Source organism: Centroberyx affinis, unplaced genomic scaffold (genome assembly GCF_046629955.1).
Source record: "Centroberyx affinis isolate AG114_WGS23_722 - 3 ecotype Tasmania unplaced genomic scaffold, CSIRO-AGI_Caff_v1 ptg001541l_1, whole genome shotgun sequence".
Lineage (NCBI taxonomy): Eukaryota > Metazoa > Chordata > Actinopteri > Beryciformes > Berycidae > Centroberyx > Centroberyx affinis.
This window is the reverse complement of record NW_027279997.1, coordinates 329,908-356,345: the sequence shown is the minus strand read 5'-3', so window position 1 is coordinate 356,345 and position 26,438 is coordinate 329,908. Positions and strand designations below refer to the sequence as shown.

At 43.2% G+C, this 26,438-nt stretch overlaps 1 protein-coding gene across 2 annotated transcripts; it reads right to left on the bottom strand.

Annotated features, from left to right (window-relative positions):
• Positions 1-26,130, bottom strand: emc2 (ER membrane protein complex subunit 2). Of its 2 annotated transcripts, XM_071527471.1 has the most exons (12): positions 26,065-26,130; positions 25,117-25,230; positions 23,708-23,714; positions 21,765-21,858; positions 20,667-20,752; positions 18,885-18,942; positions 13,942-14,027; positions 13,547-13,606; positions 10,643-10,724; positions 10,299-10,409; positions 8,355-8,459; positions 1-691 (listed from the first exon to the last, which is right to left on the bottom strand). In XM_071527471.1, the coding sequence occupies exons 1-12, from the start codon at positions 26,102-26,104 to the stop codon at positions 605-607; spliced, it is 930 nt and encodes a 309-aa protein (XP_071383572.1). In that variant the 5' UTR covers positions 26,105-26,130; the 3' UTR covers positions 1-604. The 2 variants fall into 2 exon arrangements, with proteins under 2 accessions (XP_071383572.1, XP_071383571.1); XM_071527470.1 differs by lacking the exon at positions 23,708-23,714 and having other exon boundaries at positions 21,765-21,829.
• Positions 26,131-26,438: the final 308 nt, after the last annotated feature.

Here is a 26,438-nt window from a genome sequence, read left to right as displayed (position 1 = left end):
TCTTTTATTAAGACATTTTGATGGATTTGACAAAAGAAAAGAAACGTTTTATTAAGATAAAAATGTTTCATTTACAGATAGTAAGGAAACAGATAGTAGAGGACGTCAGTGCAGACGGGTGGGACCACCACGTCTTTATAAATAGCATTTACAGCCTGTTATCTTTCCCGTTCACGTTTACAGCCTTGATCTGGATGTGGGTATCTGCTCAAGATGAACCTAAAAGACAGTGTGGGATGGGGTAGTCCAGTCTGGGGGAAATCACAGCTGGGTTAATATGATGCAGAACTATTTTAAATAACTGTGATTACTTTCAGGATTTGCTTGGATCTGTCTGAGATCCCAGATGGGTGGGGGAAATTTTGCACTTCAGGGAAACAATTAAATGTCTTCCACTGTCCATGTCAAGTTCAATCAATTACAGAGACAAACTTGAATGGATTTCAAAATCGTATTAAGATCCAGCTCTAGTCAAGGCTATTTGAGCTGCCATGTTGCTCTGTGTGTGTGTGTGTGTGTGTGTGTGTGTGTGTGTGTGTGTGTGTGTGTGTGTGTGTGTGTGCGTGTGTAAAGGGGAGGGAAGTGAATGGGTGGACAGGGGCATCTAGGACATAGTGATCTGCATGGACTCCAGCATCTCCTCCACAGCCTTCACAGAGCATTTGTTCTCCTTGGTTCCACGACCGGCCAGCTGCATGACAGAGAAGGTGAAAGGCAGAGAGACACGAGTGGACCAGAGAAAGAGAGAGAGAGAGAGAGAGAGAGAGAGAGAGAGAGAGAGAGAGAGGGAAAAGAGGGGAGGAAAGGGGAAAAGAGAACATCAGCTCATTAGGTCTCTCAGCCAAGTAAAGGAATGGAGAGCCAAACACACTTGAACACACAGACTCTCAGAGGCCACAATAACCTCATCCACCCATACCACGCTTCACCAAACTGAGCAAAAACATCTCCGTCCCAATTTAGACGCTGCAAAGCTAGAAGCAACAGGCCACTATTGAACGCCGAAAGCGTTTAAAACTCGGAGAGAGACAACTGTGGTCATTAGATGGATTTAGAATTGGGAAACAGGTCATGCAAAGTAAAACGGCACCCCTATTCTGAGGGGCTTTCCTAGACTGTTGCATAAGTGCCATTATAGTCTTAAGTGTGTGTGCAGTCCAAGACAGGATGTCCATGAGTCCACTTCCATGGCCTCTAGTACAATACCCCACTCTGCACTTCTGCAATGTGTCCACAGGGTTTCACAGGCCACAAAATATGATCCACAAACACATACACAAATACTAACGCGTGCACATACATGCACACACAGACACACACATATTTTTTCTGCCCAATTAAACTTTGCAGTTGACGGGGGCGTCCCCTCAGCCCTGTTCCAGAGAAGAAACCCAACTTGCCTAACCTCTGGCGGGGTCCAGGGATGTAGTGGAGGGTAAAACCCAATTACACTCAGTTCACCCACCTTTTTTTAGGCTGATGTAAATCAGTATGACAGAAATTCATAGTATACATTAAAAGGCTGAGTACCCCTGGTCTTAACTCGGGTCTCTCCGACAGACAGGTATTAGGGATTATAGAGCACACAGCATAATGTCAAGAGCACTAGGTTGGAGACACACTACACAAATTCTTGAAACTAGTTACATAACAAAGTTGTGATCCTGTTCAAATTTTTAAGAATGGACGTGATCAGAGATAGGGGAAATAAATTGAAGGTGATAATTTCTCCCCAACCTAACAAATTTGTGTGGGAAAGCTGACTTGAGGCTATATATAAACAAGGCTTTTAGGTGATGTAATGCACCCTCTAGCGGCCATTTTGGAAGTCCTCAGGTCTTGGCAACAACATCTGAGAAAAGCTGACTGCATATCTAAACCTCCAACTCGACAGTGTCAACAATACTGAAAAGGCACTCTCATTTTCTGTGGTGATTTTGACTGGGAACTGATGATTTCATCAATTGACCGATTTTGTGTTCAGATAATATTAGCTTGTTAGCTAGCTAACTAGTATCTGTTCGGATATGGTAACTAATATTAAGGGGCTAGAAGCTAGCAGTTGCATATTATTTTTTACAGTAGCTTTGATAAATGATAAATAAATTAGCCTGCTGTTCAGGTTAACTGACTCTTCTCAAGCTACAAATCAGTGTTTTGGAGTAGACTAGGACTAAAAACGAGACAGTTTGCCATGTTAAGCTACATGAGTGGAATTATACGGTTCTATCTGACTTTTTTTTTTCTTTTTTTTTATTAAAATTGAGTTATCCACATATTCATGATCTTTGAATGTTACTTTATGCTTGTGTGGTCTTATTTTTGTTTTTTTAAAATAACCTTTTGGGGTTTAAAAAGATAGAAACTACATAGTAACAGTTTTGTCAGATGGCATGTCAAATCTTTGATGCTCAAAATCTTAAAGAACTACACTCAACCCAGATAGAACCTTATAATAAGTTCTGCATTTTCAAATCAATGTGGATGCTCACTTCCCCACTGAGCAATTTTACGTTGATTAGACGTTTAAAACACGTCTAAATGGCCCATAGCCATCTAGGCTAAATTAAGTTTAAATGGGGTTGAAAAGTGAAAGTTTATTAGATGTCTATACATAGACAAAATTATCCTAGGCTATATGAGAGCTACGCATAGACGCAATGTTGAAATTACTTCTTGTGCTCAGATAATTATCTTGTAGGCTAGTCTACAGGACTTCTCTGGTGCATATTTTTAGTATTTACAGATGTTTATTCATTGTAATAATGTATTTACTGCTTGGTCTAAAATAGGTCTATACATAGCCGTAATGATCCTGGGCTATATGAGAGCTAAATCATAGACGCGACGTTGAAATCACGTCTTTTGCTCAGTGGGTCCACCTGAGGAGTTTGGTGTGTTTAGATCCGAAGTCTGAGGCGGGCCTCAGGCTTTTTAGACAAGACGCTACAGCTGCATGTGGACTCACACCGCCTCTGTGCGGCACTCACCACGACTCGTGTGAAGAGAAACAACCCCTGGTGCGCCGCATGTGGTAACCATAGAAACAGCTACAATGCACAGCTGTGTAGTCGCTAGCTAACATTTGCATACGTTTACGTAGCCATATATAACTACTAACACTAAGTATGTAGTTACCTGATAAACCCACTCTTACATGACACTGCCATGCAAAGGCTCTCTTATTACTGTCTCGATAACTGCTTAGAAAGCAGTCATAAGTTCGGGAAAATCACAGACCACAAGAATTAACTTTTCAAACTCAGTGACAACACAACAAACTCATTTCACTACTCAGGCAACATGGCATCCACTGATTAATCTATTGTGTGGTGAAATTCCATGGTGCAGTATCAAACAGTTCAAGACAAGTCAACTGTGGCTGAGTGGACGGGCTACTGATACTACTGGAGCTACTGATAACAACAAGCTAGTTTGGTCTCCGTTATGATGGCGTTTTCAAAAGTTGGTATAATTACGTAATATGCAGGACATCTAAAATACTGATTCAATCTAAAAAGGTGAAAAATAAAAACAATTGCAGTTTCAGAAGGGAGAAATGCCAATCTGGAAAATGAGGCTAAGTTTCACCAGCACTAGAGGAATCCTTTAATGAATTGATATATATTTCTAGCCTTGTTGTTATATATTGACACATTTTCAATGAGTCTTCCAAGATGGCAGCGCCTGTGGTTGAAGTAGTGGATTATTGGCCCCTAGAGGTGAAATCTTGTACCCGAAGGAGAATTTGCTGTTTAGGCAGACAGAAAGAGGCAGCACATCAAGACAAATATCATAATCTTGGAGTAGGGAGGGAGTTAGGCAAGAAACATCTGCTGCTGTGCAGAGGAACTGCAGATGTGTCGGCAACAACTAGCACTCAGCTGAACAGCAAAGGAGGAAGAGGAGGAGGCAGCAGCATTGTGGGCCCCTTTCAATTAAATCATTATGAAAACACCATTACCCTGACTCAAACACAGGCAGGGGATACTGTTTCAGCCACATGGCAACGCTGCCTCTGGACAGGAGAGCACATTCTGCATGTCCTCCGAGGTGAGAGATGAGCCCCCTGAGAGAGAATACACACACTTGCACAGACAGAAGTACACACATGCACACACGAGCACAGGCGCGGGTGTGTATACATATGTGCACGCATACACGTGCACCCACACACACACACACACTCATCTCACTACTCGAGACACACCAACTGACTGAAAAAATTCCGGCCTTGTGCCCACACCAAGACCATCCTAGCTTCTTTCCAAAACCGCACACATCTACATTCTACAAGCTTGCAGAATAACAAAGCAAAGCAGACGACTCTCAATCCTATATTCAACGTAAAGCACTGCCTTTCATGTTTCGAGGCATTTATTCACTCCGAACCAATGCTCCTGCTCGGGCTACAACATACAGGAACTAATTGTAAACCTAGCCCATACTGTATTTCCATGGCAGAACTTTTTTCCTTCCATTTTTGCCAAACTGCAACTTAGAGAGGGCAGTTGGCTAAGGTGTACGATTGGCTGTGTAATTTCCAAGTGTGACTCATTCATCCAGATTTAGGGGGAGTGTGTGTGGTGGGGCGGTTATGATGATCAGTGCGTTTCACTGCCTCACTGCCTAATGTGCCATTACCCCGGGCCCGGTAGTCAATTATCTCCTCAGCCTGAGGTGAGACCACCACATTAACTCCTGCCCTGTTCTGCAACAGTAGGAGCAGAGCAGGCAGCTCCGCGTCTATTTAGAGCTTCTGATAACAGAGCCGTGACGCAGAGGGAGCCCACGGTCCGTGACAGAGAAGCTAATCGGGGAATCTGGTCAGAGTTAGGGCACGGGGGCAGGCCATGCAGGGCCACTTTACAGCCCCCTGCACCTACTACCCACACATCTCCAGGTCTTTTACATGTCAACGGGCCCCGCCGAGGTAATTACATTTTTTAAAACGGGCCCCCAGTCAGTCATGACCTCTCGCTGACGTCTGCTCCCGCTTGCACTCACCTGCCCACCTTTTTCTCACACTGAGGTATGACAATCACCAGGTACCGGAGCCTAATAAAAGTGGACGACTGACACGAGCAACACTTTAAAGGGGCCATCAATCAGCCAGCACAAGCCCACAGCAGCCCGCAGCTGTCCGACAGAGGCACACACCGCCGCTCCCTTTCAAAGAACTCACAGGCCATTTAACTGGAGGTGGGGAGGGAAAAAAATAAAGGAGGCAACCTTACACCTTGTCATTTACCTCGTCTCACACACAGCAATGAAAAAACATCTATGAGCGCACGTGTGGGCGGTGGCAGGCGCGCATACACACACACACACACACACACACACAGCAGGGTTGAGATCAGTACGAGCCCTGCTATTACGAGGCAACTTAAACAAACAAAAGAGGTTGTGGACCAGGGCAGAAACAGAGGGGTGGGACAGCAGCTCACATCCTGTTCCCTGGATGATAAAGGTGTGACTGACTGAGGTGTCATCATGATCATCACCAGGGGGTAAAAACCTGACGAAGGCTATTACCGTCAAAAAGGTTTTTAACATGAAAGCTTTGTCTATTGCCCTCCAAGAGTAACTGAATTATTTCACTCTTGCTGTGATCATCACCAGCCCAGCTGTCAGGGATTCCAGAGAAAAAATCCTCCCCTACAGGCCACTTCAAATTAAATTACAGCGTAGCCTACCTATCACAGTGACACACATTCACTTCACTGACACCCATTTCAATGTGAATCTAATCTAGCTGGCCTATTTAAAGCTGTGAAAAGGATAAATACATTCCACAACATAAACATGATACAAAACAGGTCAAATCATAAATAGGCTACTTTTTCTTATTAATGACACTATTTCAATGCGTTTGTAAACTGCAATCTATGCCGGTTAAGGCATTAGTCCAAAAAATATACCGACCTGAATTAAGTCATACGTAAGGCAATAGCCGGGTACCAGATAATAACATCAAGTTGATGCATTACAGCCAACATCACCAAACACAGATGTGTCTTGCCTGTCTGTGCGTAAAACCTCTCCCACGCCTCCTCGGCTAAAAAGAAAATATTTAATCAAGGCAAATACCTGGGCTACACTACTGGCTACTCTCTCCTTTCTGGGACGCAGCTTCAGCTGAAGGACGAGAGTGATGTTATAACAGCTCTGTTTCCGTGCTTGTTTACTTACAGCCTAGTAATTGCCTACAATGCACTGATAACCCAAATATAAAAACAGCCGTCCGGATTATCATCCAATTAGTACAATACATTAATAGAAAAGCAGGTGAAGTAGCATGTTGCAACAGGATTTTTGGCAGCAATTTGCAATGTAGTATGGAGGGGCAGAGTTGCTTTGTTGTCTAAACCAAACATGTCAGCTAGCTAGTCTGCCCTCTCACCCTGCTCTTTTTTCTCAATTTCAGCTGTCCTGACAACACCTGACGCCTCTGACCCTTCACTCATTTTCTTGAGAAATTTCGACACTTTCTTTCCCCCCCCCATCTTTTTCCCATGTTTTCTCCCCTTCTTTTTGGGCCCCTGATTTATGATTAAAGTTCTGCATTTTGAGATATATGTCTTGGCTGCTGCCAGCATCAAAGACTCACTTAGACAGCAAGGTAAGGTCAGCTATGATCTTGATCAAAGCGGCAAGTAAGTGGACTTGACATCCATGGAGACATTTGATTGACTCATTTCAGTGACCAAACCATTTCTACAGTAAGGCTGGATGGAAACGGTCTGATTATTATAATGTTCTGTAATGACTGGAAGAGAAATTAGTTATCATGGAAATACATACATTTTTCCTGGATAATAAAAAAAATGGGAACATTTTCACATACTTGATACTTTAAATAGCAATAACATTCCCTGTTGCATGTCGTGATGGCAGGCATGATCGTCACTAAGGGAATTTTATCTTTTACACAGGAGTTGCACTAGTTGAGTCATCAATCTGCTTCACTAAGTCACAAACTGAATAACAAGTAGTGGAAGCTAAAAGTTCTTCCCTGATGTTTCTGTAAGAGCTGAAAAGGAGAAAAGACATTTGCACATAAAGTTACTCGCACACACTTTTTCAACACAGCCCTCATACTTGTCTGTGAAATGTGTCCATGAGGGGAGGAGAGGCGAATGTGGTGAGACTGGGTCTTTAGAGGCTCGGTGGGGAGCCACTCTCTCAACGGGACCCACACATGCTGAGCAAGGAACCGCTTATTACATGTTTAACTGTCAATGCCCAAATAAGCAACGCATATGGCGAAAAAGATTTCTATTAAATATGCTTTTATACTTAAGTTGCCGTGGCAACAGCATAAACCATTTTAGTGATACCATCTGAGCAGCGGCTCACTTTTTCCCCTCTTTGCTTTACTTCTGCACACACGCACACCTCTTTCCTTTACCTCTCTTTTCACCTCTTTTCTGCCCTCCCTCTTTCTCTCTGTATGGCAATATCTCAGCCTCACAACATCTAGTTCAGGGGTCCTCAAACTTTTTCAAATCATTGACCCCCAAATAGACACACATTAGTTCAAAGACCCCTGTGGGATCAAATTCTATTCCAGAGACCCCATTCTGGGTAATATCTTGCCTTTGTTGACTTAGTATTGACTTTAGAACTGGGTATGACAGACTGTACCTGGGGAGATCAAATTAAAAACTATGATCAGGCGTATGATTTTGCTGGGGACCCCCTGGATCCCCCTCAACGGCCCCTGTGGATCACCAGACCCTACGTTGAGAACCAGTCATCTAGACAACTCTCCTCTGCTGTAGACTGGTGTGACTGTTGTGCTGGGAGAATGAAGCTTGCAGAGCTGCGAGAAGCTCATCTGTGAAGCCAGGGTGCAGGGTAAAGTCATAGCAGACTTTGTGGCCTTAAGTCAACACATTAACAGTAAATGTACCCAGACACACTGAAAGACTCTGGTTTCTAGGTTGACAGTCTTAGACACTGGGGTTGTTATTACACCACTGCGAGTCGAAGGCATCCTTCAGCACTGCTGCGCATTCAGAGGGCATTGGGTGGTTGTGAATGCTTTTAACATGCTAGATCTGAGAACTGAGGACGACTTCTGGTTGTACATTGCAAGTAGCCTATGCAAGCTAAAGCAATTGTCATATAAGATAAAGTGTGATTTTCACCTAAGTGACAGTGACAAAATGAGAGAAAAAGAAGGTTCCCTGTAGAAGACAGAGACACACTTCTATGAAAGGTATGGAGGTAAGGAGGCAAGACAAGCAAGAAATGACTGAGGATGGCGCCAAAGGCGACGTAGGTAATTAATAAAGGTCGGTACTCTTAAATCAAGCCTAATGAACAGTCTGCATCCATGTGTGACTCACCTTATAGGCCCTATTTATTTGAGCGGCAGCCCAGGCAGCATACTTCATATTGTCCTTCTTCACCTTGGCACCAACTTTCGGGCTGGCAGCGATGTGGCTCGCGGACTAGAGGGAAAAGTGAAAACAGAGGAGGGAGAGGCAAAGAGAGAGAGAAAACGGGGGAGGGGTTTTCTTATATCAAAATTTGGTGAAAAAAGCAATAAAAGCGTAATTGAGATGGATGTGCAACCACTCTTACCATCTACCACTCTACCAGTCATTGTGGCAGCACGAAGAGAAAAAACAGACCTTGGCCCAATGACACAGGAGAAATCGTTTACGGGGAGGAAAAAGTGAGTGTTTTAATGCTCCATACGTAAAAACCTCTTCCTTCCCCACCCCAGCGTAAATTGTCACTTAACGGTCCCTAATTTCTCCAACACTGTTGACTCCCAGTGATGAAAGGACCTCGCAAGTCTTCGAAAAAGCCCGGCGTGCGGCGAGAGGAGCGCCGTGTGAATCATGCTCTCTGCCTGCCCCGACAGCTCCCCTCCGAACCACAAATCCCATGTCTTTCCCATGTTCCTGCCATCATCTCCACACAGCAAACCCCAGAGGGCTTACCCGGCCCGCACTTCAAAGCCCTCTCTACCAACGTGCTGAAACTTTAACTACACACCAATCAACCTGGCCCTGTTTTTTTCTATAAAATGGTTTGGCTTCTGGATTTTTTGGTAAGCATTTTCTTTCGTTTTTTTTTTTTTTTTTTTTTTTTTAACTCGAGAGAAACCTCAATTTGGATGATGTCAACCCAGACAGGCTATCCCTGAATAATAGTGTGCACCATTATGAAGGGGAATCCCCATGCAAGTGTTGTGAGTAACTAACCCACAACCCAACTGTGGTCAGTGCTACCAGGTCTTCTGTTGGACTGCGAGGAATCAAACGCACAGTAGCCTCTCTGTCTGAGGAACACTGGAGATGTTGAAGGTTCCCTGACCCTTCACTGAACTCCTTGCACCTGTCAAGCTCTGGACCACTGAGACTAGCTGACAATCTGCAAAAGACACTCAGAGACAGAACTGTGACTGATAAAGATTAAACTCCCACCTGATGTATCCATTAAAGACCCAAGTGTCGGTGGATGACTTGTCAGGAAATCGTACAGGGCCTGCTCTGTCTCCAGACGAACTTGAGAGTTAGCAGAAGCGAACGTCTCTGCTTGACCCCACCCTGCTCCTCCTGTACATGCTGCCTACACCTATAAGCACCCTGAGTGGTTTCAGAGAGTATAGGCCCTCTTCTGGTACGAGGTGTTTGGACTACCTGAAGAATCCCAGTGCAGCAGAGACGAAAACACTGGAGCTCTCTGTGTGCGAGAGCTGCTTCCCTTCTCCACCCTTTATTCCCTGCACCGCTCCGTTTGTGTTCTTATGTCAGGACTCACTTACATATGATGCATTGGCGCTAATGGACAACATCCTGTTTAAACAAATATGCAGATGAAAGGGCTGTTCGGCGCAGACAAAAATCAAACTGGCACCTGGCTAGTTCATTTGCCACCGACAGAACGCTAGCGGCAGTCGTGCTCCTTTCTCTTTTGCGCTTTTCTCTTTTTCACTCCATGACTACTTTATTTATTTAAGTCATAAACATAAAAAAGGTCCCACCAAAGGGGTATTATTACTAAAATAGAGAGCTCCAGAGGGGCAGACTTTTCCGATGCTGGAGTTCACCGTCTGAGTCAGCAGCGAGCTGACCTGTCTGAGAGCCCCTTCTACACTCCCCCCCCCATACACACACATACAGAGTACAGTCTCACTCCACACACTCAGTGGCCAGCCTCAACCTTGACAAACCACAGGGTTAACAAAAAAAAAACATAAAAAAAGGAGGTTCTACTGTTTTTTTTCTCTCCCTCTCTCCTTTCTATCCCACTACTTCTTCATGCAAGGCAGTACTCACCATGTACAGACCAAACAACGCCCTCATGTTTCTGTTGTTCAGCCTCAGTGCCTGGGCAAAATACTTTCTGGACAGCTCCAGGTTTTCCAGCCCCCCCTGAGTGTACTTCACCTGTGTGAGGAGGCATCAAATACAGCCAATAAGCAATGACAGCATGACATCTGAATAAGCAACACATGGCAACCCCATGTAAACATTTATCCATTCATGAGCCTATATTCCCAGTGACGTTAAGTGTGCGTCGTCGTCTCTCGGGTCAGAGACAGGGACCATTCACAGAAAGTTAACGTTTATTCCATAGTTAGCCCCCCTGCTTGATGACGGACATCCAGACGGGTACCTACCTCAGCGTACTGCTCACAGTACAAGTGATTGTGAGGATTGGTCATCATCAGCTCCTCCAGACAAAACGCGGCTTTTCCATAGCTGTGGAAATCACAAGGAAAACAGTGAGCTGATTGATACAGCTGTGGATGTGTCATCCTTTAGCTTTAACAAGGTGAAACTTTGGATTCTGCTCAACTGTGAAGCACTAGGTCTATGCCCATAAACCTACAGGTATAAATTTGTATGGAAAAGTACAGTGATCATGGTTCAGTTTACATTCAATGGGCCTTTAGCCTATATTGCGGGGATCCATGAAGATCCACCATAAGACATTAAGTATATTTACAGGCCTACAGTGAAGGTTGCTCAGTCCAGACAGTTGGCATAAGGTAACAGCTTATCTAGTGTGGTGATTCTCTCTCCTTTGGGGACGCTTGGGAGGAACTGGGGGAGGGCAGTAAGGATCAATCTTGTCTGTCTGTGTGTGTTTTTCAGCCTTTAATGTGTAGTTAACTACCTTCCTGAGGTCAGCACTACAGTAAGAGCTGGCACACTGTGCCCATACTCAGATGAGATCACTTCTCAGCAGCAGACTGCTGAGCTGTTGACCTCACACTAATCTGCTGCCACTCCACTTCTAATACACAGTTTCCCCTTCAGGGGACCAGTCCAAGACCAGGCAAGATATATCACTGAACACAAAGCCATAAACTTCTGAACACCTAGCAAAAAGAAGCCAAGTACGTACAGACTAATGCAGAAACAGACCCACAAAGAGAAAATGGCTGTGGCTTTCCAACAGATCCAAATAAACAAATCAAAAGTTGAGACCATTCTCTGCAGCCAAGCCTCCAGTTACACTTTTTGAGTGATGTCCTTTGTTCTGCTGCCATGCCAGACTCTATGTTGTTTCTGCACTAACCTTAAAAGTAAAAAAAAAAAAAGGTGCTTGCGGCATTGGGCTTCTAAACTACAGTAGATAAGGATGCTAATTTCTACCAATTTCACTGCTAGTGGGGGGTGGGGGTGGGAGAAGAGGTGTGGATGCTCTAATACAGGCGGGGTGATTTTGCAAAGCAGTCCAATTACTGTCTGCCACAACATGAAGGACCTATCAGTCCATTTAGAGTGCTCTATGCTAACCAGTTGAAAGAGATTGACAACATAGGAGGGGAAGGAAGGTGGGGACAGAGAAACAAAGAAAGAACTACGGGGCGGGGGGTGTAGAGTACAGAGGGAGATCTGGGCATTCGGAAGGTTGGGGGCTGCTTACAATTACCACTTCCTCCCCGTAAAGACTTTCAGATGTGCTCGTGCAGTGGCCCCAGCCTGCAACAGAGCCAGCTCCATCAGCCATCAGCCAGAATCCTGTACCAGGACCAGGCCCCTACCTACCCTACTCCTCCTCTAAGCCCCCTAACCCCGTCACCACCAAGCTTCTCTCCATGCCTTCTCACTCAATACCACAGTGCTTGAGCAGGGTTGTAGCCACCATTGTGTGTCAGACTGTGAGAATCACATTTGTTTCTTTTGGAGTTTAGCAAAACCATCAGCAGTGGCTTTTCCCCATTTCAAGACCACATTCTGACTGAATATGAGACAAAAATGGATTCAGACTGGGCAAAGTATGTATGAACAAAATTACAACTATTTATCCTGCAATCTTGGATGACCAGTCCAATTTTGTTGAACAGCCTCATAAGCTGGGTCAGAATGAAGCCAACAGCATATTCAGACAGTGGCTCCATGCAATGCTCGAAAAGAGGCAAAACAATCTCCTGTCTAAACACCACTGGCATAAAGATTGTTTTAAAAGTGTCAACTTAGAGGCTATTAATTACAGTTTTAATGTGTTAGCACTGATGCCTGCTGCAGCCCTAACAATGGCTGTGCAGACACAGAGTGTGGTTTGTTTATTTTTAGCTCCCAGGGTGCTGTGCAGTGAGGGAGGAGAGTTTATTTCTCTTCCTCGCTTCTCCATCAGCCTCTGTTTTCTCTGGCTGGGGGGAAAGAAAAAGTGCCACCACCTTCTCCTGGGAATTTCGCAGCAAGCCCTCTCTCTCCGACTCCTGCTCTCTCTCCCTGTGGAAAACAGTGGCGATAATGCTGTGCTATCCGGAAGAGGAGGAGGGGAAACAGGGAGTTTGTAACCCAAAGTAAAGAAAAAAAAGAAAAGAAATTGACACGCCTGTAGATAAGGGGCTGTGGGAGTGAATGGTGTGATATTAGAAGCGTTGGGCTAAGCTGGGAGATAATCCGCTCACCCCTGGATTTCCTCTGGCTACTACAGCAATAAAGCCTCCCAGACAAAAGCATGAAATATCCAATAAGTAGCCTTCTCACCGCGCTACACATTCCTGCTGCCGCTGCCCTCGTACCGGAGCAACCGTAGAGCCAGCATGCCCACACACACACACACGCACACACACAAAACCACAGTTCAACTACAGCCACTGCTTCACTGACTTCTAAGCCCCAGACAATTAAGGAGGGATAAAAGGTGACACAAACAAAATTATTTTTTTCTTACAATGCTCTTGTCTGGCTGACAATTCTCCCTGGCAACAGAGATATCAGTGGGGGGCCGGGAGTCTTTTCTCCTCTCATATGTAGGAGAGGGGGCTTAAGACTGAAATCCTATTAAACTGCTCTTATGTGACAAACATGGACAGGGCTCCATTCAGACCCCTGGCTGAGTTAGGCATCTCACCGCCTTCCATTGTGGCCATCCAACGGCCTCTGCAGATCAAGCCATCAGTCTGATGTGAAGCCCAGTTAAACCGACAGATACGGCATGAAAACACGGTAATACTGCCTTACTGGTAATGGATTACTGGTGGCTGAGGGGCTTTTTTTGGTATGGTAAAAATCTTTCATTAAGCAGAGGTTGTGTGCCGTTTAAAATGGACAAATATGATTACTCGTGTTCGTTGATGTAGAGCTCTGACAGCTCGTGCCACGCTTCTTGGTCCCCAACAAACCTGAAAAGACAAAAATTACATAAAATTTACTTCCTCAAACAAACAGTACAAATATTGCATGATGGCAGCAGAGTTAAAAGTTGTAAAAAGTGGGGATCAGGTTTGCAATACAGAATACGTAAAAACAGAAATATCGGATAACATTTCATAGCTGTCTTTACAATAATGATAATCATCAGAACTTCCAAGGCGGGAGAAAGAGGTTGCTGGCTGTTTTAGGGACAAGATGTGCCAGCTCAATTGAATGCAAACCCTTTTTTAATTAAAAAAAAAGCCAGGGGAGGTGCAGAGGAGGAGGTCCCTGACCCCCTCCTCCCCCTTGTAAAAACACTCACTGTTCCAGATATTCATTGAGCTCGCGGATGGCTTCGGCGCTCTTCCCCTGGGCCTTCAGAATGGAGATCTTGCGCTTCCTCGCTGCCTGTAGAGCAAAGTATCAACAGAGGATTAGGGACTCAGCTCCTCAAGTGTTTGTCTGAAGGGGGGTGAGTGTGTGAGAGTGTGTGTGTGTGTGTGTGTGAGAAAGAGTGTCAACATTAGTGGGGGGCACAGGTGGAGTATGGTGTGTAGATGCTGAGGTCTTTTCAGCGCTCCACACTTTTCTTCCACAAATTGTTATGAAACCAAATCATTTCTATAATGTAACAAGATGAATCAGCACTTTGCTGCTTTGCTACGACAGATGGAAGGGAAAACAACACGTCACTTTTAACATCAGTGACGTCAAGTTTATTGATATTGTTATTGGGAACTTTAAACTAATATAAGCCTACCAGCACATCATTAGAGATAGTTAATGGCCATGTCCAACGGGAACACTCACAGAGATGGACACACATATTATGAGTCAATGTTTGGGAGTTGGAGTGAGCTTAGCGGCTGAGATAAAGTGGTGAGTCATCTCCCGGCTAAGTGGGGAAAATAGCGTACTACCCCAAACCCCAACGCCTGCCTGCCTGCCCGGCACGCATCTAGAGCTGCACCAGCCCAACTTACATCAGCTGAAAATTGCTTTCCGCTTCGTTTTGATGTTGAAGTGACCTTAAGGTGGATTAGATTCTCATCAATCTGAATCAGAAAGTATTACGCCTGCTCCTCAGACTTTTCCAGACTTTTTTCTTTTTCCCCCTCCTCCTCCTCCTTCTCCTCCTCCCGGTAGTGAGTGAAAACCCTAAGAGGAGGCCGCTGCTCCATTAGAAGTGTGCTGCCCCTGCCACAGCCTATTTTATTTATGGACTGGCACTTGATTGAGTGGGGCTTCCTCTCTCCCACACTCATAACCAAAGCCATTGAGGGCTGTGCATGAGTCATGTCTAGGGGGCTGTAAATCTGGGCCTCCTCTGACACTGCCATCACAAGAAATCCACTTATCACAACTGGGACAGGGACCTGCAGGAGCACTGCAGCCTGGACCGATCACAGACCAGAGGACTTGCAATATATTGTCTGCACAGAGAAAAAAGGCGTACAGGCAGCCGAGCAACATCCTGATATCACTAAGAGAATTTCTAACATTAACAATGAGGATTTCCACTTGACCCACTCCATGTTGAACCGTATTCCAAAACAAATACATCTATAGTAATGTATAAATTCAGTATGAGGGTGGTCTGCAGGCAAATTAAGAGAACATTATTCAAATGTGTTATGAAGTTATCAAGCAACGGGGAGCAGTGGAAGGTCAAGTCATTATTTCCTCTTTTCTCTCCCCCGACTATAAAACACAGATCACACCATTTTACATGGCGCGTATTTCACCGGGACTTGATGCTATGTGAGATTCTGGAATTTATACTCACTTCTCACTAAATTACAAGCATGTGGGATTTTTCCTCATCCAATACCGAAAAAGGGAAGAGGAAAAAAAAATTAAATGAACACTACAGTAATGTTGAATGTGGATTTTTGCACTTGTGCACTCCCGCCGTCACCCCACCCACCTCTCTCCTCTCCCAGTCCTTTTTTTTTTTTTCAGATAAAGAACCACTTGGGGCTCAAAGGAACATATGGAAGTTGGTAGCCCAGAGAGTCACACGGCACTTTATTAAACGAGGAGCAATTCCAAACCGCTCCTCTCTCTCTCCTCCTTTCTCTAACTAATGATCCAGAAAAACCTGGCAGTGGGTCTGATCCCTCTGTTGTCGTGATTCTTTTTTAATTAGCGCTCTGAGGAGACCTCAAGAGTGAGGATTGGATTATTTACATCACCCCTGGCTCTACGCTATGACCTACCGCAACCTTCCTTTAGAAGACCCATCACAACAAGGCTGAAGTCTGACACACCTAGTACACTGTACATACTATGAATTGAGAGAAAGAAAGAAAAAGAGGGGCAAGGAGAGTTTTTTGTTTAAACAGCTTTGGCACTTTGAACTCATAACCATATTACTTAATATTCCACCAAGGTATGGTGCTCCAAAAAGCAATATATAGAAGATCTACTGTAGCGTTGAGATAAAATTTGAGAGCACTTGACCCCCGCAAATACGATCTTGTCCGACAATGAAACTGTAATTGACTATAATTGTGGGTCAACCTCAGTAGGAGTCTCTGTGACCTCAGTGGCTTATTTAAGAAATACTATCTTTTTATATAAACCAATTAGGGTGAAATGAGAGGACTGGAATTCAATATCAACTCAATCATTGAGTCAGTAGAATGTTAAATAAATAATAAATTGGTACCCCCTTGTATGCAAATGTTGTGGGCACCACATAATCCAAAGTACTCAAAAAAATAAATAAAAAAGGGGGAAAAATGCATTTACGCAGGCAGACGAGAATTTCGCCAGATCATTGCTGTAGGTATTGGAACATAGCAAGCAATGGAAGGGCTAAGAGTTTGAAACATTTTTTGGACACCGCCATGGCAAAGAAACCTTGAGCAATTTTTGTTGATTCAACAATTTTGGTTAATGGGTACCACATCTATTCCACAGCCTGTAATTACAACAGCTCAGTTTCCAATCTCTGCTCCGCATGCTGGGATGCCTCGCAAGTCCTCCTTGCGGTCGCCAATTTTCCGCCATTTCTCAGGCCCATCCCCTGCCCGATTCTTAAGAACATGTTGGAGAACATGCTGGGAGGAGATATCCCTCACTCCAAGACAGGTGACCTAAATGATGTCATCATATCATCACTCCACCCTCCACCACTACACCCGTGCCAGCCAGGACAGGGATTGTGGGAAAAAGGTTCAAGGTTAACACCCCAGGGATAGAGGACCTATTTCTCTATTCTGTTCCATTCCCAGCCCCAGGCTTGACTGACAGCCTCTGGTCTTAAGGGTGGCAGTAGCCAGCTTTCAGAGACCAGGAAACAGACCAGTCCCTTTCCGAGGGTGTCCCTGGAAGCCCCAGAGGATCTGTACCGGGGAGGTGGCCTGGGATTCATAGAAGTTGCAACTCCCATTCCCATAATGGCGGACAGACACTAAGCGATTTGTTGCCAATTAGCCAAACTAATTAAACTCAAATTTGCTTTCGCTAGCCAAATTCTGTACATCAAAATGATGACAGAGTTTCCAGAAAAAACATGATTTGGGATTTTCACTTCCATCTTCTATGTTTGTGTTGGATGGCTTAAGTGGGGCTAAATCAAAATCTTGAGTGCATCCAAGCCAACTGTTATTCCCTTGTCACCCAATTCCTTTTGGAGAAGCTCCTGCTGCCAGAAGATTAACAAGGACTTATTAGAAAACTGATATGGCATGGAACAGACCATAATTGCGTAATTCAGCAAAGCAGACTATTACACAAATGCTTCCACTACTCATTGCTGTTTTCAGTGTTGCTGGAAGTAGAGATGGCATGAGATTAAGTGCAATGGTCTAAGTTTGTTTTCCTGGCATTTAGATACAGGAGATTGGGCAGCGTCTTTATCAAAGGATATACACTTATTGAACCGTAAAATGCAACGCTATCATATGGAATGATAAACAAATGCACAGGAGATGGTTCCACTCTCATCTTACATGCTGACCACAAATGCTTTCACTACTCATACGCACTGTTGTTGTGACTAACTTGCGTCCCACCACTTGCCTTACAAAAAATATATCCTTTGACGTGAACAGTCGTGCTTTTAATTGAAATATGAGGGGGTCCACCCCATGAAAACAAATAGTCCTATCCCTTGTTTTAAAGGCTGAATTATCAATACGGCTGGTCAGTTCCAACAGCAACAAGAGGGTAAAATAAACAGAGATGGTCTTGACAAAGTGAAGGTGGGAGTGAGACAGAGCATGGGGGGAGGCAGCAGCTGTTGCTATCCACTGCGCAAGATAAAGATGAGGAGGCTATTCTTCTATGCCACAGAGAGAGCAGGAGGGGTGGAGTGCATCAGAGCGAGGTAAGGCTTATTGGTTTTGTCAGCAAGGCCTCCATTTGTTTGAAACAGATAGTCAGCGATGTGAGGAATCCTCACATGGCATCCAAAGCACAAATGTCTATGCTTCGTCTCTACCACTTTGCCAGCCAAGACAAAATGTTTAATATATCTAAAGCAAGTCCATGTGTCAGAGCAGCACAGGAAACTTGCTGAACATCTTTAGAGGGAGATGGGGGGGTATTGCCAAAATAAACAAGGTCATGGTTTCTTTTGAAAACCCTTTAAAACATTTATTTTCTTGCATGGCCACATGTCCTTATGGAAACAATTAACAGCAGGTACATAATGTTTTGGGTTGGTGGTGTGGGACTGGCAGAACACTGGATAGACATGCTTCTGCAAGCCATTTCATGTAAATTGAGGAAAGAAGATAGTGGAGAACACAAGAGAGCTACAAGAAAGTAAGGGCTAATTATGCTAGTCTGTTTCACCTGTTTAGAGCACAGTGGACTTTGCACCTGAAGCCAGTACACAGCAATGGAGGTGGGACAGGAGCATGGCTCTGTTACCTCGGGAGGGGGGCAGGGCGGGGCGGGAGGAGGGTCTGAAATGTCCAGTAAATCACCGTCTTCAAAGGCCAGACCTTTATTTACGCTTTAGTCCCACCAAACATGTCTACCACTGACTAAGACCATGAATCACCCCCCACCCACCCAACCACCCGGCCCCCTCCCGTGAACACTTGTCAGTTGTGTGGGTGAGAGTCTGATCAGCAATGTGGTTGAGGTCACAGAGGCCAAGGGGAGTTTAACTTAGCAAACTCACACCACTAACACCAAAATGCCTCAGCAGATTTAAAGCCCTCCAAAAAGTTGAGACCACAAAATGAAGCAAAGTAGAATACTAAGCAGAGGGATTTTTCCCTTTCTTTCCCCACTCCTCCTCCTTACCGTATTGGTGGGGTCGTCTTGTAGAATGGCATCATAGTGCTTGTTGGCCTCGTCGTACCTTCAGAGACAAAAAAGAACACACATTCGCTTTTTAACCAATCCCAGTCACCAGTCGAGTAAAATTAGGTGGTGGGGAAATCAAACAGAGTTCAAGGCAATCAAGTTTCTGTATACAGGGCGGCAGGTTCCTATGATTACAGTGAGGCCGTGCGGAAATCAGCAGTGATCTAAAGGAAGAAATAAACAGTCATTAAAGTTAAGGTTGCTGGTCAAACAGCCGACATTGTGAGAGGCTTATATCACTTCACAATGAGTCATGAAATCAATACAAACAAAGCACACTGATTTTAGGACTGTATTTTCATTTGATTGTATCCAGTTTGATTCACCTTTAAACAAAATCAAATTACTGCTTTTACATCTGTCCAGATCCACAGCTAAGTCGCTGGTTCAGTTGCCTGTTTCTTGGCCAATACATAATACCCCAACACACACATATGAACCTGATAAGCAACAATATCCAGCACAGTGAGTCTCAAACTGTTGGGGCAAGCCCACATGATTCTGTTTAAAGGGGAAAGTTATGAGCTGTAAATATCAAATCATACGGTAAAGAAATCTGGGAAATAGGAGGCATGTGCACTTCACTTGTCATGTCAAATCAGGCGCTGAAGGATGATTCGAAAACTTTTTTCTATTGGGGGCAATCTGCAACGCTGACGTTTTAGTAGCCAAAGCCAGGGTTCAGTGATCAAAAACTGTCCCGCCCACAACCTACAACAGACAGAAGCAACTCTGGTTCCTATTAGCAGTGAGCGGCCCCACTTCCAGCACCACTGCTTCCCTCACATTCACTTTATTACTCAGCCACACTCTGGGAGATTTCAGATGGCACCAGGCAACCACTCATGAGCCACTTTGATTTGCTTTATTTACTTAGGGACAGAGTGTGTGTGTGTGTGTATGTGTGTGTATGTGTGGAGGAATGGGACTAGCTGTTTGAAGCTGTGTCATTCAAGTGTAGCTCTGCCTGCTGCCAATTAGATCCAAGTGTGCCGTTTATTTAATCTGACAGTGCTGAAGCAATCACTCTCAATTATCACATAAACTCTGACATAACCGATAAACCAGTGATGGCGATCAGGGTGGGGAATGTGAGCGAGGTAGTAAACAGATTGAATTACCCTTACTTCAGCTCGGTAAAGACTAAAATACCCACTGTTTATCTTACTACCTCACGCTCTCTTCTGCATACTTTTTTTATGAACTTCAGGCTTTAAAATAAAACAGTTCAGTGGGGGGGGGGGGGGGGGGGGGGGTTAAGATTGCGGTGACATGTCAATATTTACAGGGCTGAGAGACCTACTCGCAGCGCGGAGAGCAAAACAGAACAGAATGGGGAGGAGAGAAAGAGCGAGAGACTAACAGTAAGAGAGTGAGAAAAAGATGGAGAGATAGAAACCAGAGAAGATTGAGGGACCCCCAGAATAACAGTGGGATCCAACCACTTCCTTCCCGGGAATCCTCACTCAGGCTAAAGGGCCACAGGACTACCCAGCGCTGAACCCTTCCTCTCTCCTTTCCCTTCTTCTCCAAAGGAATGCTGGGTGATCCAACATAAACACAACCCACCACACACACACACACACACACACACCATTGTACCACTTAGGATCTGCTAACAGTTCCTCACCCCCAAGCCTCCCAAAGTACCATACATAAGTGAGGCTGTGTTTTTTTTTTCCTATTCCCCGTCTCCAGCTTTTTGTACCCGATGCTTACCTTTCTAAAGCTTCCAGCCGCATGCCCGATAATCGCTTCACTCTGTGGCTATCTGGAAACTGCTTCCTCAGTTCCTGTAGACAGGTCTGCAAGGATGTGGGCAGAGGAGAGAGGGCAATTACAGTTGGCTGTAACTAAACTTTATGTTACAGTCTTACTCTCACACACACGCACCTCTCAAGACACTCACAATTATCCAAACAAATCACCTGTCTGGAGGATTTCAGACTTTCCCAATGTAGCAACTGAAACGAAATTACTACAATGGATGCCCAAGTATCAAAAAACAGGCAGAGAAAAGGTCACCATCACAGTAGAATGTGAAAATCTACAGTTACTATGCTACCCATGTGGGCACCCACCCCTGCTACTATAAAAAGGAGAGGGAGGATGCTCTCTGCTGTAGTTTTTTTTTTCTTCTTCTACAGGGAGCTGTAGTTTGTTTTTTCACACACTGGTGAGAGAGGTGAGGAGTGGTTATCATTACATTCAGTTTTATCCTGAATGAGATGGAAAAGTCTGCACTAGGACCCAATTCTTTTGCCTTATCCAGCAGCTGAAGTCTGGCCCTTCTGTTTTGTTTTTCCTCTGGCAGCAGGGCTGAAAAGATGGAAATAGACAACTAATTCTACTGGCTCTAATGGTTTTGCCTTCTCTGCCACTCAATGAGTATTTATTTTTACCAGGTGGAATCGTCACATCATTGAAGATGAACAAATTCAATTATCATGATCGTTTAAATGTTTTAAAGTTTTCAGAGCTATTAATATTTCAAGATGTGATCTTCACATAAACATCACATAAAGCTCTAGGATGGCAAATGAATCCTGAGGAAAAAAGTAGTTGAACTCCATAAATGAGGGCCAAGCTCGGCTAACACTTGAGGCGTGCTTCTCCACTCATTTGCTACACCCTCTTATTCCAACGCTCAGCAAATTGTTTTTCCAAAGTACAGACAGAGCAATACTATTTGGCCAAATAAAAATCAGATTTTCACATTTGGCAGAAGGGGCTTGCAAAAGTAGCGATGACTGGAGAGAGTGAACGATGGCTTTTGAAGCTATTGGGTGTGGGAGGAAGCTCTCGGTAAAAACTTACCAGGGCCAAGTCATCCCGACTGCAGTCCAGCGCTGCGATCATCACCTGCTCATAAATAATCCATACTGGGCAGAGGAGACACAGACAAAGAGGACTGTGTTAACGCCTTTTCCACTCCAGTGTCTGGTGTAACATGAAAAAATGATATATTGACCTGTATACTTGATGTACTGTCTTACACTCTGACCCCATCAGCAGCACATCATATTTTCTATTACCACAACTAAGCTTGCAAGATGTACCAAATCAACAGCTTAAGAGTCAGTGGTATACTTCATTCCCATTTCATTTAACAGTATAATACTATCCTGAAGGTCAAATTACATAACGTCTGCTGTTAGGAACAAATTTAAGCTAGGTTACTTGTTAAAAACCATACACTGAAATCTGTCTTCCCATCTGAATTGGAAAGTTGTCAAAAAAATGTTTTTAATAACAAGTGTTGCGTGGTAATGCTTGCTTTGTAATGCTTTACATAAATGTTATTTCTTTTCACAAATGAGTAGTGTAACAAATTGCAATTTCATTCATCCATTTCCATCATTAGTAGATGTCGTCCTCTCACACTGAATTAGTTTAGATGAAAAATGGAAAAGTTGACTTTCTCTGGGTGGAAGTATTCTCACTACTTCGACTGTATCATGGAAAAGGATGACAAGAACATTGGACAAAAACACAATTTGGCTTCTCTGATCATTCGCACAGAAGACCACTGGAGAGGTAACTGAGTTATCCTGATTTTTGAAGGTAAAGGAATATGCAACGCCAATTTTGGGGGTATAATAGAAAAGTAATATAACAAGTAGTGTAACAAATTACTGCTAAATGGGGTAATGACTAAACTATTAATATAATACTTGAAATGAGTAATATGAAATACATTACATTTATTGAGTAACAAGCCAAACATTGTTAAAAACACTATTTATGCGGGGTATAACCAAAACAGTAGAATTCATATTTCTGTAAATGCCATGCAGAGATGTTTCCCCTCCATAGCTCTGGGTAGTGGCTGTGTTACAGTTACTGCATTTCACATTTCAGAGCAAGTTCGGACAGCTAACTGTGGTTAGATGAGCAACAAAATGTTTCTGTTTGCACAAAATTTGAAAGGTTAAAAAAATGTGTTTTAACATGAACACAATATAAAATTATTTCAGTCAGTGAGTGATGTTAATGCACAAGCTACGGGTTTACAATTTCCCATTTGGCAGATTGTAAACCCGTAGCTTGTGCATTAACACCACTCATACATACAGTTTACATACAGATAATGGATAGCCTGAAATATTTCACCAGCAAGGAAATTATTAATGAATGTTTACATTTTGCAAATTACTTTTGGAAAATACTGAATATTTGAATAGCCTTTCAGGCGAGTCATCCAGTAGTAAATTCTTAAAAAACAGACTTTTACACATCTCTGCAACTTTATTCTTTATTTGGATCCCCATTAGATTCCACAAAGTGATAACTTACCCAACTTGTTTCCTCTTTAATATGAGGAATTAAATGGATGAGTTATATCTGATTTCTCTACTTTCTCCTCCATGGTGCATATTCAGATTTTATTGTGTCATGATATTATGGATCTATATTGTCAACCGCCTAGTTTTAACACGATACAATCAAACTTCAACAAGTCTTTTCAACATTGTTATATTGTTGCAATTGTGTAGCAAGTCATGGTTTGCCCCATCATTAACAAGCGGCACCCTCCTTTAACATGTTTCGCTTGGTGGTTTGCAATAAAAGAATAAATGTTTATTCAATCAGTCTGCCGTAACAGTATAACACACTGACTAATGGCTTGGCTACAGAAGCCAATTAATGGAATTAATACTACATTTCAGACAAGTCTGTTTTGACAAGCAACCCCAAACACCCTCTGCCAAATGGACACCCTCTGTTAATTGAAAAAGAACAATAAAATCCAACTCCACCAAAAAACTGATGGGTTATGCCAAAACAAACAAATGCCTAGAGTTTTTCTTGGCTTTTTATGATTCCAACTCTTGTTTTGATAATTGCCATCTCGTTTCACAGCCAATTTAAGAGCTGGTTTCAATAAAACCATGGTGTGTTAAGTGTTTATCCTCCTCTTTAAGGACTGTATGAATCATAATGACTGGGAAAAAGGGAAACTTTTATTGGGTAATTCAGCAGGACAGCACCATTATGAAGGAAACCTAAACCTTTGATATGTTTATGGTAGGTAAAATTGACTACTGCTGCAAATACCATATAGTTGAGTGAGAGCAATTCAACAAAATATGCAAAAGTATTGCTAGGCACCGTGCTAGGCCTATATTTTGCAACTTTGAAACCAAAACCGTTGTTGTCTTCACCAATATATCACAGCTTACAGTAGATCTGTAGCATGTTCATCTTTCAATATTACTTTCAGCATTTGCTGATAATTAGAGGCACTGGTAATGTGGCATACCATGTTTCAAATTATTGTTAATTTACTTGTTTGTTTTTGGTGAACTTGCCTCCTCATCATCTTGGTAACCAAACCCAGAGAAAAAAAATGTTAATCTGCTTCCATTCATTCTTTTCCAAGTTACAGTCTTAAATATTGTACCCTTTCCCCTCAAATCTTCTAATTCTGTGTTGATGTATTTGATGTTGTATGCCTTGGATTTTGCTGTTCAACCCACGTATTCCAAATAACAGGAGACCCTATGCAGACATTTATCCAAAAGTTTAAAAAAAACAAAACCCACAAAACAAAAAGCCAGTACAAACTCACTTAACCCACTTAGATCAGTCATATCTCATACATCTGTGCTGATGAGGCCGCAGTCAATAACATTAACCTGACTGTTTTTCTAGTTTTGTACAGAGGAACATTCAGTGGTTCTTGAGTCTACACAGCAAAATCTCCACATGCAAAAACAAATATTAAACTCTGAACAGAAGTCAAGGCTGCACTTCTATAATGTGATGTGATAGTTGCTACAAGGAAATGGTGACATGCCTTAATCATTCATGGACCCACACCAAAATAGAGTGTTTTCCCTGGAGCCTAAATTAGGCTAGAGCCTAGATGCCTAGAGACATTATGTTTGTACATTTTGTTTTAGGCCAAGATCATCACAATTTTGTCTATTTTACAGTTTTGAGTGTGCTGGCAACAGCGTACTTACAGTAACCTGTGTTAAAGAGCGGTGTGTGAAGTAGACTTAAAATTGGAGCTTTACTTACTTTGTATGCCATTATTTATAATGGCCCAGCTGAAAATTACAATGCAGTTCATACTCTGTATCAGCCTACTCAGCAGCTTGTGCAGTTGCTGAAAATTACGCTGTGGTGATCTAAAGTCAAGTACTGATTTAGGCATACTTACTGTCATCTCCAAGTTTAGATCCGTGTTCACCGATGAGCTCTTCACCAACATCCACGATTTGTTCACTATTTCTGCAGTTATCCTCTCTCCATTTACGCAGCTTGTCTCTCATCTCTGTGAACAAAATTGTTTAGCAATGAGAACAGCCCAAATCTAGGATAATTACACGAATGAGTAGTGGGCTAAATGACAGCCTATGTCTCAGACAGCTTGTAACACAGTGCATTCATGCCTGGGCCTTTTAACTTGCTTGTGCTGTTTGATAATTGATTTGGGTTAGCATGTGAATATCACGACATATCAAGCTACACTGTCATCTGCAGCAAAATTATTCATTGATTTTCCAATGACAGCTCAACTCAGCTCTTGGGGTACTTTGACAACTCCACAGAAAAAAAACAACGTACAAGATTACATGTTTCATCTTAAGATGATCAGAGAAAGAAATAGCCTACAACCCCTACCAATTCGGGTAGGGGTTGTACTAATGCTGTGATCTCTTGTCTTTCGCCAGGGCCAGACACCGCTTGCTAGGTTGACTTAGCTATAACGTTAGCTAACGTTGGGCGCAGCCATCCTTTCAAGACCTAGCTAACATGTTAAAACGTTAGCTGGTTAGCTTATAACAAAAGTACACATTGCTTTCTGCTTGACATTAGCAGCTACACCTACAACATTAGATGCCATTAACGACTGTCTAGCTGGTATTACAGTATGGATGTAGAGATTAGGTTAGGCAACGTTAGTGTTTAGTTTTGCTAACAGTTAAGTTAGCTGGCTAACGTTAACCGTTAGCTTAGTGCTTAATGCTAGCAGTGAAATGCTGAGACAGCGACGACCTGTCGCCCCCGCTCTACAGCAGAGGAAACCCTGAAAGCATTCAGGTATATATATATAACATATCATTCAATGACATCTGGGGTGAATATATTTCGCCTTTTGTCTTACCTTCCCAGCCCACATCGTACATTTCTGACACCGACGCCATCTTTCTTTCTTTGACAACATACGCCGTGCTACGTCATCAATTTGCCACGGTGGGCGTGGCCTGCTGGGACCTTGCAGCTGGGGTTGTGCAACAATAACAGTACATTTCTTATATTCATCTCGTTGCTCAGAAAATGTTCAAAAATGAAGAAAATATTTTAAAAGCTCTTAGGGCTTAGGAAGATATTCACTTACTCTTCTCATCTGCTATATATTGCTGATTTCTTCATACTTTTAGATTTTTTTATTTATTTTCATATGCATATTTGATATTTTGGGTTATTCCATATTGTATATATGTTTCATTTATTTCTCTGTCAGGGCCTTGGCTGTAT